The sequence below is a fragment of the Bombus pascuorum genome, chromosome 5 (assembly GCF_905332965.1).
Source record: "Bombus pascuorum chromosome 5, iyBomPasc1.1, whole genome shotgun sequence".
NCBI lineage: Eukaryota > Metazoa > Arthropoda > Insecta > Hymenoptera > Apidae > Bombus > Bombus pascuorum.
Window position 1 is genome coordinate 1,287,343 of NC_083492.1, and position 12,603 is coordinate 1,299,945.

A 12,603-nucleotide genomic window follows, 5' to 3' on the forward strand; every position below is an offset into this window, starting at 1 on the left:
TTTATATCGATCGGTAGAGTTTATTAGTACAATATTTAAATGTTTAGATCGAGATTAATTAGCAACCGAATTTTTAATATTTTAAGTACGTATAGTATATTTTAAGTAATCTCAAGTACAAATACAATATTATTTTCGGAGCTCTGCAACTAATAAGATGTTTAATCATTGATTTTTAAATATAAAGGATATGTGATTATATTTTTACAAATTTTTAGATTTATTTTGAACTTTATTAATATATTTCTGATAGTCGTGTTCATTACCGTCCTAACGAAATTGCAATAAATAATATATTGATAATACGTTTTTATAAACGTACGAATGCTTTCGTGAGCAATTGTGTATTATCCGGATTTCGTTTTAAATGCCACAACACATTGAGCGGGACTCAGCTGTACCGGAAAGACGTCACGAGTGTTTGAATGTTCAGTGCTGCCATCTGTGACGATTGAGGACGAAATTATACGAGACTGGCCGAATTGGTCAGTTGCGGTCGCCATTTTGTCGGGCAGTCATCGGGTACGTCGTGTTTCTTTCGGGTTGCTGTACTTTTTGGAACAAGCACCGCCGAAAAATTTGGGGTCCGGCACGTTCGTTCGCTCCCCCAAATGGCTTGTTTGAACACCCTTAAGCAGGAGATTAAAACTCTTGAGTCCGTCTTCCCTAAGAGCCATGAGAGATTTCAGATAATGTCTGCGAGTGTGGACGAACTCAGCTGCAGGTTCGTCGGTAAAAATGGGAAGAAATACGAAATACACGCCAATATTACAGTAAGTGTACCAAGCATGGATGCGATTTGAGACAGTAAATCGATTCGGAACAATCGACAGTATTTTCATTTTTATATGGATAGCGTGTTAAGTTTCGTCGCTGTCTACGACCGATCGGACAAAGAAACAATAACAGTCGTGTTGTTATTTGAGGCTTTTGACAAGAGCCATGCTCGGGAGCACGTATACCGTGTCTATCATGTACGCATTGTCCTCTCCATAGTTTCTTATTGTTCTGTACGTTTTGTTGTAGTTACGATCGATCCTTTCTCACCTCAATCAGCTAGTTTCCGTGGAGATTTTCAGACGAATTAATATTGCGCTAGAGGTCAATGTATGTCACAAATAGAGGGTAAGCCCCTCGTAATGGTATCTGTTCTCTCTGTCCATTTTTGTGTTTGCAATTTGCAACAAACAAGTCATTCGTTTAGAATCGGTGCCATTTAGACAGTTATATCACGGTTACCAAACTACTTACTAATTTTGTGTACGCCAGATAATATTTATAGATAAATTAGATAACAATGAGCATATCCATGTATGTACGTTCCTCTTACCATCGTTGCCATCATCGTTCGCTTTTTTATTATGAAATTACTTTCAATTTTCACTTAACTACTCCGAAACTATGATAGTTAACGTATCAATGCTAAAAATAAATAATTGTTTATTCTTTACTATATAGCGGTTTATATTATTTAGAGTCGAGCTCATTAATTTGTAGCGATTAATTTTAAATTCGGATCCATGCAGAAATTTTATTATCAGCCTGTGTAAACAATAAGTCATCGCGTATAATCGCATGTGTTTAAAAAATATTTGCGCTCTATGTTTCTTTTGTTATGGAGCTCCGAATGCTAGTCGAAATTTATAATAGTTGCCTTTTCTTTCATTAAAGGTCGCTTGTGAATAAAATTATTTAGCGTTTTAACAATTCGAGCGTATTCAAACCTATCTTTTCATTTTGCGTGTATTAAAACAAATGTTGGACTTAAAAATTTGATTCAAATAGATATTAGTGAAACGTATTATTGTTCTTGTTTTATCTATTCGTTTGTTACAAAATTGACAATTTTTGTTCATTTGTTTTATTGAGAAAATATGGTCTGGTATTGCTAATTAATAATATGAGATTTCTGTTACGCACACGCATGGACGTGCACCGACGCTCAGCTAACTACAATTGCCGATAAATCCATATTTAAATATCGTGTATACGACCGCGATAAACATTCGCCGTGTATTATAGTTGCTTTTTAATGTAATCTTTTATTTTACGAATTATCGTCGAGCACAACTATTTTACAATTTAAGAATTTTCATGTCTATTATCATTTTTATTACAGCCTTTTTTTTTAGAATCATAAAATATTTTCTACTTTATGAGTCAGCTTTAAACACCTAATTAAGTAATTAATTTTTGTCAGTAATTTTTATATGCATAACAATTGGTAAACATTTTTTAAATTTGTTAGAGGATTTTATTATTGTACACATACTTTAAAGTAGTAGTAGTTCATTTTATATTTAGACAATTTTCTGTTTTAGTTGAAATAACAAATGAACTACGTCGAGGAAAATTATAATATTTTTTGAATAAAGTAGTTAATTGCAATATTGAAAACTATCAAGTTTATGGAAATATATTATATAAATATTCATTATTGTTATTGAATATTATGTAAAGTAATATATCATTACATATATTACATATTATAAAAATTAAATTAAGATTATTGCCGTTTAGCTCTATATATGAACTTTAATGAATGTCTTAGGAAACCTATCCTTCTACACCACCAGTTTGGTTTGCGGAATCAGAGGAAACAAGTGTTACAAATGCGGTACAAATTTTAAGTACTACTACAGGCCGTGACAACCATGTCATTAATCAAGTTGGGATTCTCTTGAAAGAATTATGTAGACTCCACTCATTACCAGAACCACCCGATGTTGAACGGTTAAGGACAGCTTTGGATCCATTACGTTTAGGAGGACCAAACGAAGCAGCACAAAGGATGGAAGCTGAAGATGTAGAAGATATTGATGATGACGAAGAAAGCGATGCGGAGGAAGACCTACATTTAGATATGGACGAAGGGGATGCCAATGCAAAGAGTAAGGTAAATAAATTAACATTAAATAAAACGATTATTTTAATATGTAGATTATATTTGTATTGGTTTATACTGATACAAATTGAATTTTTAAGGGTGAAGAAATAGAATTGGAACATCTTGCAACGTTAGAAAGGTTGAGACAAAATCAAAGACAAGATTACTTAAAAGGATCTGTCTGTGGCAGTGTGCAAGCCACAGACAGACTTATGAAAGAATTGCGCGACATTTATCGGAGTGACAGTTTCAAAAAAGGTAGTAACATGTTTTTCATTCTACAGTTGTATCAAGACAGCTTAATAGTCATGTTATAGAGTAAAAATGCAGATTTATCGACATATTCAAGTATTTACTTAAATTTGTTGTAGGAATGTACAGCATAGAATTAGTAAATGACAGTTTGTATGAATGGAATGTCAGGCTGATGTGTGTTGATCCTGATTCACCTTTACACAGCGATCTCATACTTCTAAAAGAAAAGGAAGGCAAAGACAGTATTCTTCTTAACATGCTTTTTAAGGTATGTCATTAACTTGCAAGTGTTTTTATTGTATGAATTTTGTGTAAATCAAAATTATTGATTCTAGTTGTGTTTTAGATAATAAGTAATACATCGTCACTTTTAAGAATCTGTTTATTATATCTTGATGTTTTAATTACATATGATATCAATGTAGTTTGGTAAATACTTTGGAAATTTTGTTAATTCGCATGATATTGATATTTAGGTTATTGATTTTGTAAAATTAAGAAAAATTTCTCTATTGTTGTGATTGCAGGAAACTTACCCATTCGAACCTCCATTTGTCAGAGTTGTGCATCCCATGATCTCTGGTGGTTACGTCCTTATAGGAGGTGCAATTTGCATGGAACTCTTAACGAAACAAGGTTGGAGTTCAGCCTATACAGTGGAGGCAGTCATCATGCAGATTTCAGCAACACTAGTGAAGGGAAAAGCACGCATACAATTTCAAGGACCAGGTAGTGCTAGCAAAGTGTGCGGTCAAGGTCAATACAGTCTAGCACGTGCACAGCAGTCATTCAAGTCTCTTGTACAAATACATGAAAAAAATGGTAAGACGGTCATTTTATTTCTCATTTCATTGTGTATGTCAAACTTTTGCGATAGGAAGAATATTTGATGAGAAGATGACGAATTTAACGTCTAGCGTTATTTAGATAATGAATTTTTCATTATCGTTATTATATAATATGTTTTTTAATGCGCGTTTCTTTAACAATATCGATTGAAATAATTTTGGAAGGATAATTTTAGAAATATATACTGCTTCTCTTTTTCCTTTCCTTTTTTTTTCCATTAATATAACGTTGATATTCATACGTTATATTATTATTTGCATTCCTAACTTGAGATTTAACGATGCAATCCTATAAGATTCTGTTATATTAGTAAATCTGTGTATCGCGCGGCTCTTAATCTTTTACTTTTGACGTATATGTTTTTCCATCTCTTTCTGAAATATCGATATACAGAGTATTATGTTGTTATATATTCTTATAGGTTGGTTTACCCCTCCAAAAGAGGATGGCTAATGAACATGAATCACGGAGAAAGAAAAGTTTGACGCGTGCTTACAGCTGAGACTTTAATTCGGTGTGTGCCCAACAAATAATTGTTACGATAATGATTTGATACACAAAACACAACATTAACTAGGTGGTAACTTAAGATACTGAATTAATCTAATGCGTAATTCGTTTAATAGCTGGAAAGGCTGCCGCGCAAACAGTGAAGTGTTTGATTATGTATGCATAGATTTTTCAGTAATTAGTGATTAAATCGCCAATCGCATTTGTGGATGTGAGATGTAATCATTTTTATCTGGAATTGATTCTTACGTTTGGAATTACTAAGGATCATAATTATTCCAAATAACATTAATCTTAGTTCTCTTTTCGTGAGTACACATGTTGTACGTACGTACGAAACAGTGTAAACATTCTCTGTGAAAATGCGTTTGCGCAATCCGTGCTTCCTTTCTTTCAACAGAGGGAACACGACGATTATCAACTTAGATAGTTATATTGACAATTTTTCTAAGTGTTTTTTTATCATTGTGAGCTTTCATTCGTTCCATTCTATCTTATTGTATCTTAATTTTTTCATTGTGCAATTCATAAGTAAGTTTGTTTGGACATATACATTTGTTAAAAGTAGACAGTAAACGAATCTGATATGAGAATAGCGATGTTTCTGGGGGTAAAGCGAATTTTGCTATTACCTTTTGTATTTACTCGATGCTTTCATTCATTGATCAACATGATTCGATAATGTGAACGAGCACACAACTAAATCATCACAGTTCTAGAATATTTCGAGATAGTACATGATTTTAAGAAAATTAACATCACATACAATGAGGCTTTATAGTATTACTTATAATTCTACATACAATGCAAAAGATGAAAATATCTTATTCACGAATGATTTAATTTAACAGACTAATGAAATTATATATTTTCTTTTATTAAGTAGAAACTTTTTACATTTTTATTTTGTTAGATATTAAAATAATAAACGTATATATTTCTAATGCTTTACGTTGTCCGCCTTCTAATTATTCATATTTAATCTTTAACCAAACTTTATTCGAGGTTGCATTCTGCAAAATATTTTATAATTTACGTTTTATTTGTCAAACATTCTTATAAATAAAGAAACCGTATAGCAATACTAGGTAGTATGTATTTCCTTAACATAATTGACTACTACACAGTTAAGAGTTGTATAGATGTACAGATTACACGTTCGTGTGTTAATTTCTCGAAACTCTAATTCTCTTCGAAGTCCATATTATTTTTTCTTAAATTTAAAAATAAAAATATGCAAAACAATGTAGGATTCGCCATTTGGTTGTGTGCTTCGTTTGTTAAGCTACTTTTGTTATATCGTTTACAAAGCGGTTGATGTGTGCTTGAGATTGATATGAAGGTTTGGTCTGTATGTTGGGCGTACGCTCAAGCGAATTTTTAGTGGTATTCTATATACATATATATACACATAAATATATATCGTGACAATTTATTTGCAATCGAAGCTCTATTTACACGACGTATTGAACGTGAAATTACGCGAGTAATCGTCGAAATTTCTTTGTGCCACAGTAGAGTTTACACTGGCCAGTTAAAGGAAACGATAAGGCATAACAAGCGAACACGCGTACATTAAAGGCACCATTAGGATCGCGAAAAACGAATTACCGCTTCTTAAGAAAAAAAAAAAAAAAAAAATTATATACACATGTATTATTGCACATGTATTTGAAATTTATGAGACTATGCTATCCTCGTGCGTTTTTCTTCGTAAAAACATTTTCTTCTAACTGAACGGGTATCGTTCCCCTGTCTATAAAAGAAACAAACAATTATGGACTTCCGGTTCTTTTTTCACGATGACTTCATCCCTAGTTAACGATAGTAGTCGATAAAAATTATTATCCTTGTATGGCAAAGACCGATGGCCAAACTATTGCGTATACGTTTATTAACAAGCGAATTTCTACATTTTTAAAAACGATTGCTTTTCATATACTCGAGATATCTTGATTCCACTCCCAGAACGTCTATGCGAAATGTTTCGTACATACATACATACGTACATGAAACGCGACGTACATTTTACAAGGATACACACACATCAGACACACGTACACGCACGCACGCATGCACGCACATGAGCGCGCGCGCAAACACACTCACACACACATTACACACGTCATATTATACAGAGATATACATTTACATGCGTGCATATTATGCATTCACACACATGCTCCGATTCGTGTATATAAATATACATATTCCGTTCCTTGTGTTTCATCTTCGTACGTTGTACATACGAAAATTTGTATCAATTAGTCGACGAAACACGTTCGAACGGCGATTCGTTTGATCACTGCGCTATTGTATCTGTAAATGGGAAAAAAATATGAATTCGAAATGCATGTGAATTTCAACGAATAATATATTTTCATCGTGTAATTTAAATAACTGTAACTAATTTTTTTGAATGTTCGACACACCGAATTGCACGGGAAAATATAATATGTATCCCAGTTTATGTCTGTGAGGTTGTTCAAGAAACAACGGTACGAAGATGAAGCGGTACATATGTTATTGGCAATAACGCATGTACGATGCATCCGTAAATATAATTATTGGAATAATCGAGCGAAGTAGCATGGGTCAATAGTTTCTTTTTCGTGGTGTAATTAAAGGAAAAAGAAGAAAAAAGTAAAGCAAAAAGAAAATAAGAAATCGTTTGTGAAATTCGTGCGAGCAGTTTCGTAATAAAATCTAGATTCTTAAGTATAGGTGTACAATCGATGAGCTCATTGTCAGTGGGTATCAATGATTTGTACAGCCGCGCCTGACTGACACTGAGTGATGGTTGTTTTGACGTCGTTAACCGTTATGTTCTTTGTCAAAAGAAGAAAAAAAAAAAAAAACAAAAAAGAAGAAAAATAACTTTTCATTTCTCTCGCGTTTGTTAAGTTTTTCTTTCCTTTTAAGAATTTGCGGAGCGTATATTGTAAGCAGCCACGTGGCCTGTATATTTTTGCTACAAATATCGTTGGTAGTAGCCGTTTTTAAAAATTAAACGTTCTTACGTTTCTTCTTCTTATTATAAAAGTAATTATTATTATCTCTCTTTTTTCTTTCATATAACTCATTCGATGTTCTTAGAGAGACTAAAATAGCCGATGAAATACCGACGTAATAAGATCGATTAAAAGCGAATTATATTTAATGGTTTATATCAATTATCCGTAAATTCGTGCTCATTTTTCTTAGCTGTTAAACGAGACGAACTCCTTCGTAGATGCAGAAGTAATGAGAATTTTTGTAAAATTTATTCGTACGTGCATTTTTTATTTGATCGTTATTAATATTCGATGAAATACACGAATAGAAATTTCAATATACACGAACTTCCAAATCGAAGTCTTGGCTTTTTTGTTATTTGTTAAAATTTATTAAAAAGATATCTTACAAATGATGGGGTTTACTCCGATGAACGATAGAAAGATATTAAGCAAAATTTCTCCTTACTTTTGCATCGAAATTATAATATAATTTACACAAAGGAAATATACTGTGTTTCTTTGATCAAAGTAAATCGAATTTCTCTTTGGTTGTAATTACAAAGAAAACGAGGAAGAGCGCGTTGAAACAAAAGCGTAGCAAGTAAAAGTAAATGATATTTTACGGATTCGCTTCTTAAATAACGACAGTAGTTTGTATACATGCGATATGTTTGAACGAAACTTTGACTTTTTCACCATGATTTTACAATCAACTGTCGATTTGAAGACTGGTTTAAAAAAAAAATGAAAATACTTCTTGCGTTCCTTTTTCCACTCTTAAGATTTGTGCGTTATTACGATGTTCTATTCTCTAATTGCTATGGGCGAGTAACCGAACGCTAAACGATCGGCCTGTATCGTAATGAAAGCTCTATTTTTTATGTATTTGATTTCGTGTAAAATATAGGACGATACTGGTGTTTCCGGTTAAATAGATCGGAAGAAAGATTTGCGAATATAAATGTGCCTAGTTTTCGAATGTATTTGTGGCAAAAATAGTGAATTTGTTATTAGAGGGTCTCAAGTTCTCCCTTGCTTTCCCGACACCGTGCTTTTCTAAGAAGTTTTCTAAAAAGTAGTTTTCTTAATCCATTAAGGGCCAACATTCCATTTGCAATTTATTTGCGGTCGGTTTACTTGTATTTCAATTCTGTCTTTTAACATTATGATTATAAAAAGGATTTGTAAGCATTTATGTAATATTTTTTTGGTCGCTATTTCTTTTTCCATTTAGATCCTACAACTTTATAAAGTTCAAATTTAATTATTCGCGCCGCTATAAGGAATTTTGCATCGAACACCGGCGTTGCCAATATGCGTAGTCTTCTAATATATATTTAGCCTGACAAACGACAAATCAACGTTGTAAGTTACTTTACTTACGTTCTCCAGTACTTTCTCCACTCTTGCACGTTGTTTCACTGCTCGGTTCTTGACGAGTTAATTCTTTTACTCATCTTTTTTCCCCATTAGGGACGGGGACTAGACTATCGTTTTTAGCCAAATTTCTTTTTAGCCAAACAGTTTCTTTTTACAAAAAACGACAAAGATAGGGTACGTAGAATAAATGAAGAAAAAAGACAAAAAACAATCATTACACACGACTTTCCCTATCCACTGTATCTGCCTATTCGATTAATAAGTTAATCGCTTAATATAACAAAGTGAAATCGGCTCGCTGGTCGCTTCATCGTCGATTTATCATCTTAAGGTGGTCTTACGCGTCTTAGGAAGAAAGAAAAGTAAAGATAAGCCGCCACGTAATGTATATCTCGTTAAGTGAATATTTCGATATTTCTAGTATAAACGAAGATTATACTTTGTCTCTCTCTCCTACTCCTACTCCATACACATGCACACCTACACATAGAGCTACGAGACACAGAAAATAAAGAATTTCGATAATAAAGGTAAAAAAGGTAAAAATTCTTTTGATGCCAGTTAATTTTCTTCATTCCCCCTTCGTTTTGTTCAAGGATGAGATAATACGTATAATAATAATAAAAAAAATATGATTCTTTTATATCATCTGTTGTAAATTCTGCTTTTGTGGTTTTAGTTTATTAATAGCGTATTTTTATTTTATTTTATTTTATTAATAACGCTTTTTAGTAAAAGATACACGAAGAAAATTTTCTTTGTCAATTTTTGCTCTAATGCCTTCAATAACGTTTTGTCGAAAAGGATATATTTATGATTTTTGATAATTTTAATTGTATTTCGATCGATAATGCTTATATTGCAAAGCAGCTTAGATAGTATTTAATTTCAGATTCGTTCATCTTTAAACGCGTAAATGTCCTGGATTTGTCGTAACGAATCGAGCGAACGAGAACAGTTGAAAATTTACGACGAACAATGGAACAACCACTCGATTAATCAACGAGCAAGTACAATGTCGTAATAATTGGGAGGCTTGGAGGGGTCGCGGAAGACTTCCGCTGTCCTTCCGGATGACGCAGGTGCTCGCAGGACACGGAGTATTCGGGGAATACCTGCAGAAAATCGGAAGAGAGGTGACGAACGCCTGTCACCACTATGGTTTGTCACCAAGGACGACCTAGCAAATGTTGCAATTTTGTCCGGCGTGGGAGGCTCCGCGTCGTATTTTACGGCTAGCGATTGGCGAGAGATTACACTCCTCGTCAGTTGCGAAAGCGATGCTGAGGGGGCAACAAGACTTCCTCGCAGTCCGTTCATATTGCGAAGGCGTAATGCTCGTAAAGGAACGAACAGAGCGGGAGAGGGTGGCAGCATCTCTCCCTTGCAGGGTTCCGCGCCGAAGGACGGCCCTGCGCTACCCTAGATGGTCATAGGGGCCGACACGCCGAGGAGGATCTGGATCTCCTCAGACTTGCACGACGGCCCAGGAGATAGCGTTGAGAGGGGTGGTCCCTCCCAATGCCCGAACTAACCAAGGAATGACTCCCTGAGACAGGAGAAGACGCAGGAGTGCTCCGGCAGTAATTCGAAAGAGGTTCCGGGGCAACTCAGCTGAGCGTCAGGCGGTCCACCGTGGGGTTTTTGTCGGTGCAGCCTGACACTACCTCGCCGCTTCCTGGAAGAGCGGCGGATGTCCATGAGGATTTCCCCATGTATAAAAAGAAAAGAAAAGAAAGTACAATGTCGTAATGGAGCTACTAAACGACGAAGAAATTTTGCAGAGTTATTTTATTCATCGGTGAGAATTCTAAAAAGCACAAAAATATTTCCGTACGTATCGTATCGTTCTAAGAGAATTATACTCTTGTTATTTTTGGAAGTACCGATTTAAGCATCTTTTTGCGCTTTGAAAATCAATGGCGTCAACGAAGAAGCTTTGTAAATTTTTATTTGTTTATGCAAAAGTTGTTCCGAAAGATCGTACGTGTTGTGACCAACGATAAGGTCACTTGAAACTTTAACGTTGGAACTTGGAATCTTCTAAACTGTAGGTGAATAGAATACAAATTTGGGAAATCATGTCAAAACATCCGCTGTTTCTACTTTCTTCGAGTTTCTTTTATGGAATCGTATCGAAACTGTGATAGGCAAAACTTTAGATATTTAGAATATATTTCGCTTTTTATTGATTGGAAGAACGTTCGAAATAATGTCACGAACGAAGCTATTTTTCAATAATAAAAATTCCGTTCTGTATTATTTTAAAAATAAACGAACGATGAAGGATAGGAACAAAAGACGAACGTATCGAAACGCATAATTTTCTCTTGCTTTAGTAAATCAAGGGATACTTGTTCGTGGGAGAAGCATATCTTTCAAGTTCCTTACGACACGGTTAAGAAACAAATTCGTTCTTTGTTTAAATCACAGTTCGCAATGGGGACAAAATGACAATTTAACGTTTAATCTCAAGAAACGAGGGTAAATTCTACAAACAAGCTGCTAATTAGAAAAGGTACAAATTAAATTGGTGTTCTGACGTTGGAGTGTTTGCCTGCTACATATTTACTCAGCTTGTACTTCTTAATGACATGCTTGCAAATGATAAAAGTACTTTTTAAACTTTTAAAACTCGTCACCGGCAAGTCTGCTCGTTTATTCTCTTCGTATCGCTATTTCTTACGATTTTAATATGATTTTCTAAAAGAAGTTTCGTATCTTATTTCAGACGGATCGTACGTTGGATTCAATCTTTTAATATTTCGGTAAAACAAATTGCGTCTATAGAATTTACACGACTTATTATAATAATACAGTAGCACTTCTGCGAAATCAATTTTATTAAACTACCTTGCAATTTTTGAATCTTAAAAATTGAATCTTAAATTATGAATTATCCATATACGTATATCTATACATCGGGTTATCATTGGAGTTAGGGGCGTATAATGAATCTTCACGTAAATTGGCCATCGTTATTATGTACAATCGATGATACTTATTGATACTGTGGCGGCACTCGACAACAAATACCGCCACTCGACATCAACTAAAATTGGACGACGATAGCGTAGTGGTTAACGCCTTTGGTTACGAATATTCAGAAATCCGGGTTCGAATCCCGGCGCCCCGTAATTTGTAATTCCGATATTTTTCTTCCTCGATACATAAATTAGAAGAAAATACAGCAGTATATCCCAGCAGCAGCAAACGATATCTACAGCCAGCAACACTACACTACTATCACGGTCTATTCGTCACGATACACATGTGATTATTACAGAGTTTTTTAGCAAGTAATATAGCGGCGATTGGATAATCAAGAAATCGATGATAATGAGTTTTTTAAGGTTCGACCCAAGGGATAACGAATGGATTTCTTCCAGTCTAAGTCGAACTCTCAACTTACTGATTTGGGTGTGACTCAACGTATTTGACCACAGTGAAAGTAGAACTTATCTGATTCTGATCTGACCCTCGGTCCAAGTGGAACTGCCCTTATAATATACTCCTCTTCCGTACCTCTTCGTACCCCTCGGGTTAATCTTTGTTTTTAAGGAAGGAACTATTTAATTTACTCCATATCTCTGTTAGGTACACGTCCCTCCCCTTATGTCACCCGTTATGTCACTTCGAGCCCAAACCCCCCCCTGTCATAAATCTCGGGCAAATATAATTGGATTAGATCATAAACAGCTATTTTTCAGTTTTATTATTTAAGTA

The 12,603-nt window shown here is 34.4% G+C and overlaps 1 protein-coding gene across 2 annotated transcripts; it reads left to right on the plus strand.

Moving 5' to 3' along the window:
- The first annotated feature begins 482 nt into the window (after window positions 1-482).
- On the plus strand, window positions 483-7,762 carry LOC132906666 (ubiquitin-conjugating enzyme E2 Q2). 2 transcript variants are annotated; one of them, XM_060959041.1, is made up of 6 exons: window positions 483-773; window positions 2,552-2,896; window positions 2,986-3,145; window positions 3,259-3,410; window positions 3,670-3,964; window positions 4,413-7,762. In XM_060959041.1, exons 1-6 carry the CDS (start codon window positions 612-614, stop codon window positions 4,442-4,444), a joined length of 1,146 nt encoding a protein of 381 aa, XP_060815024.1. In that variant the 5' UTR covers window positions 483-611; the 3' UTR covers window positions 4,445-7,762. The 2 variants fall into 2 exon arrangements, with proteins under 2 accessions (XP_060815024.1, XP_060815025.1); XM_060959042.1 differs by lacking the exon at window positions 483-773 and adding an exon at window positions 834-974.
- Window positions 7,763-12,603: the final 4,841 nt, after the last annotated feature.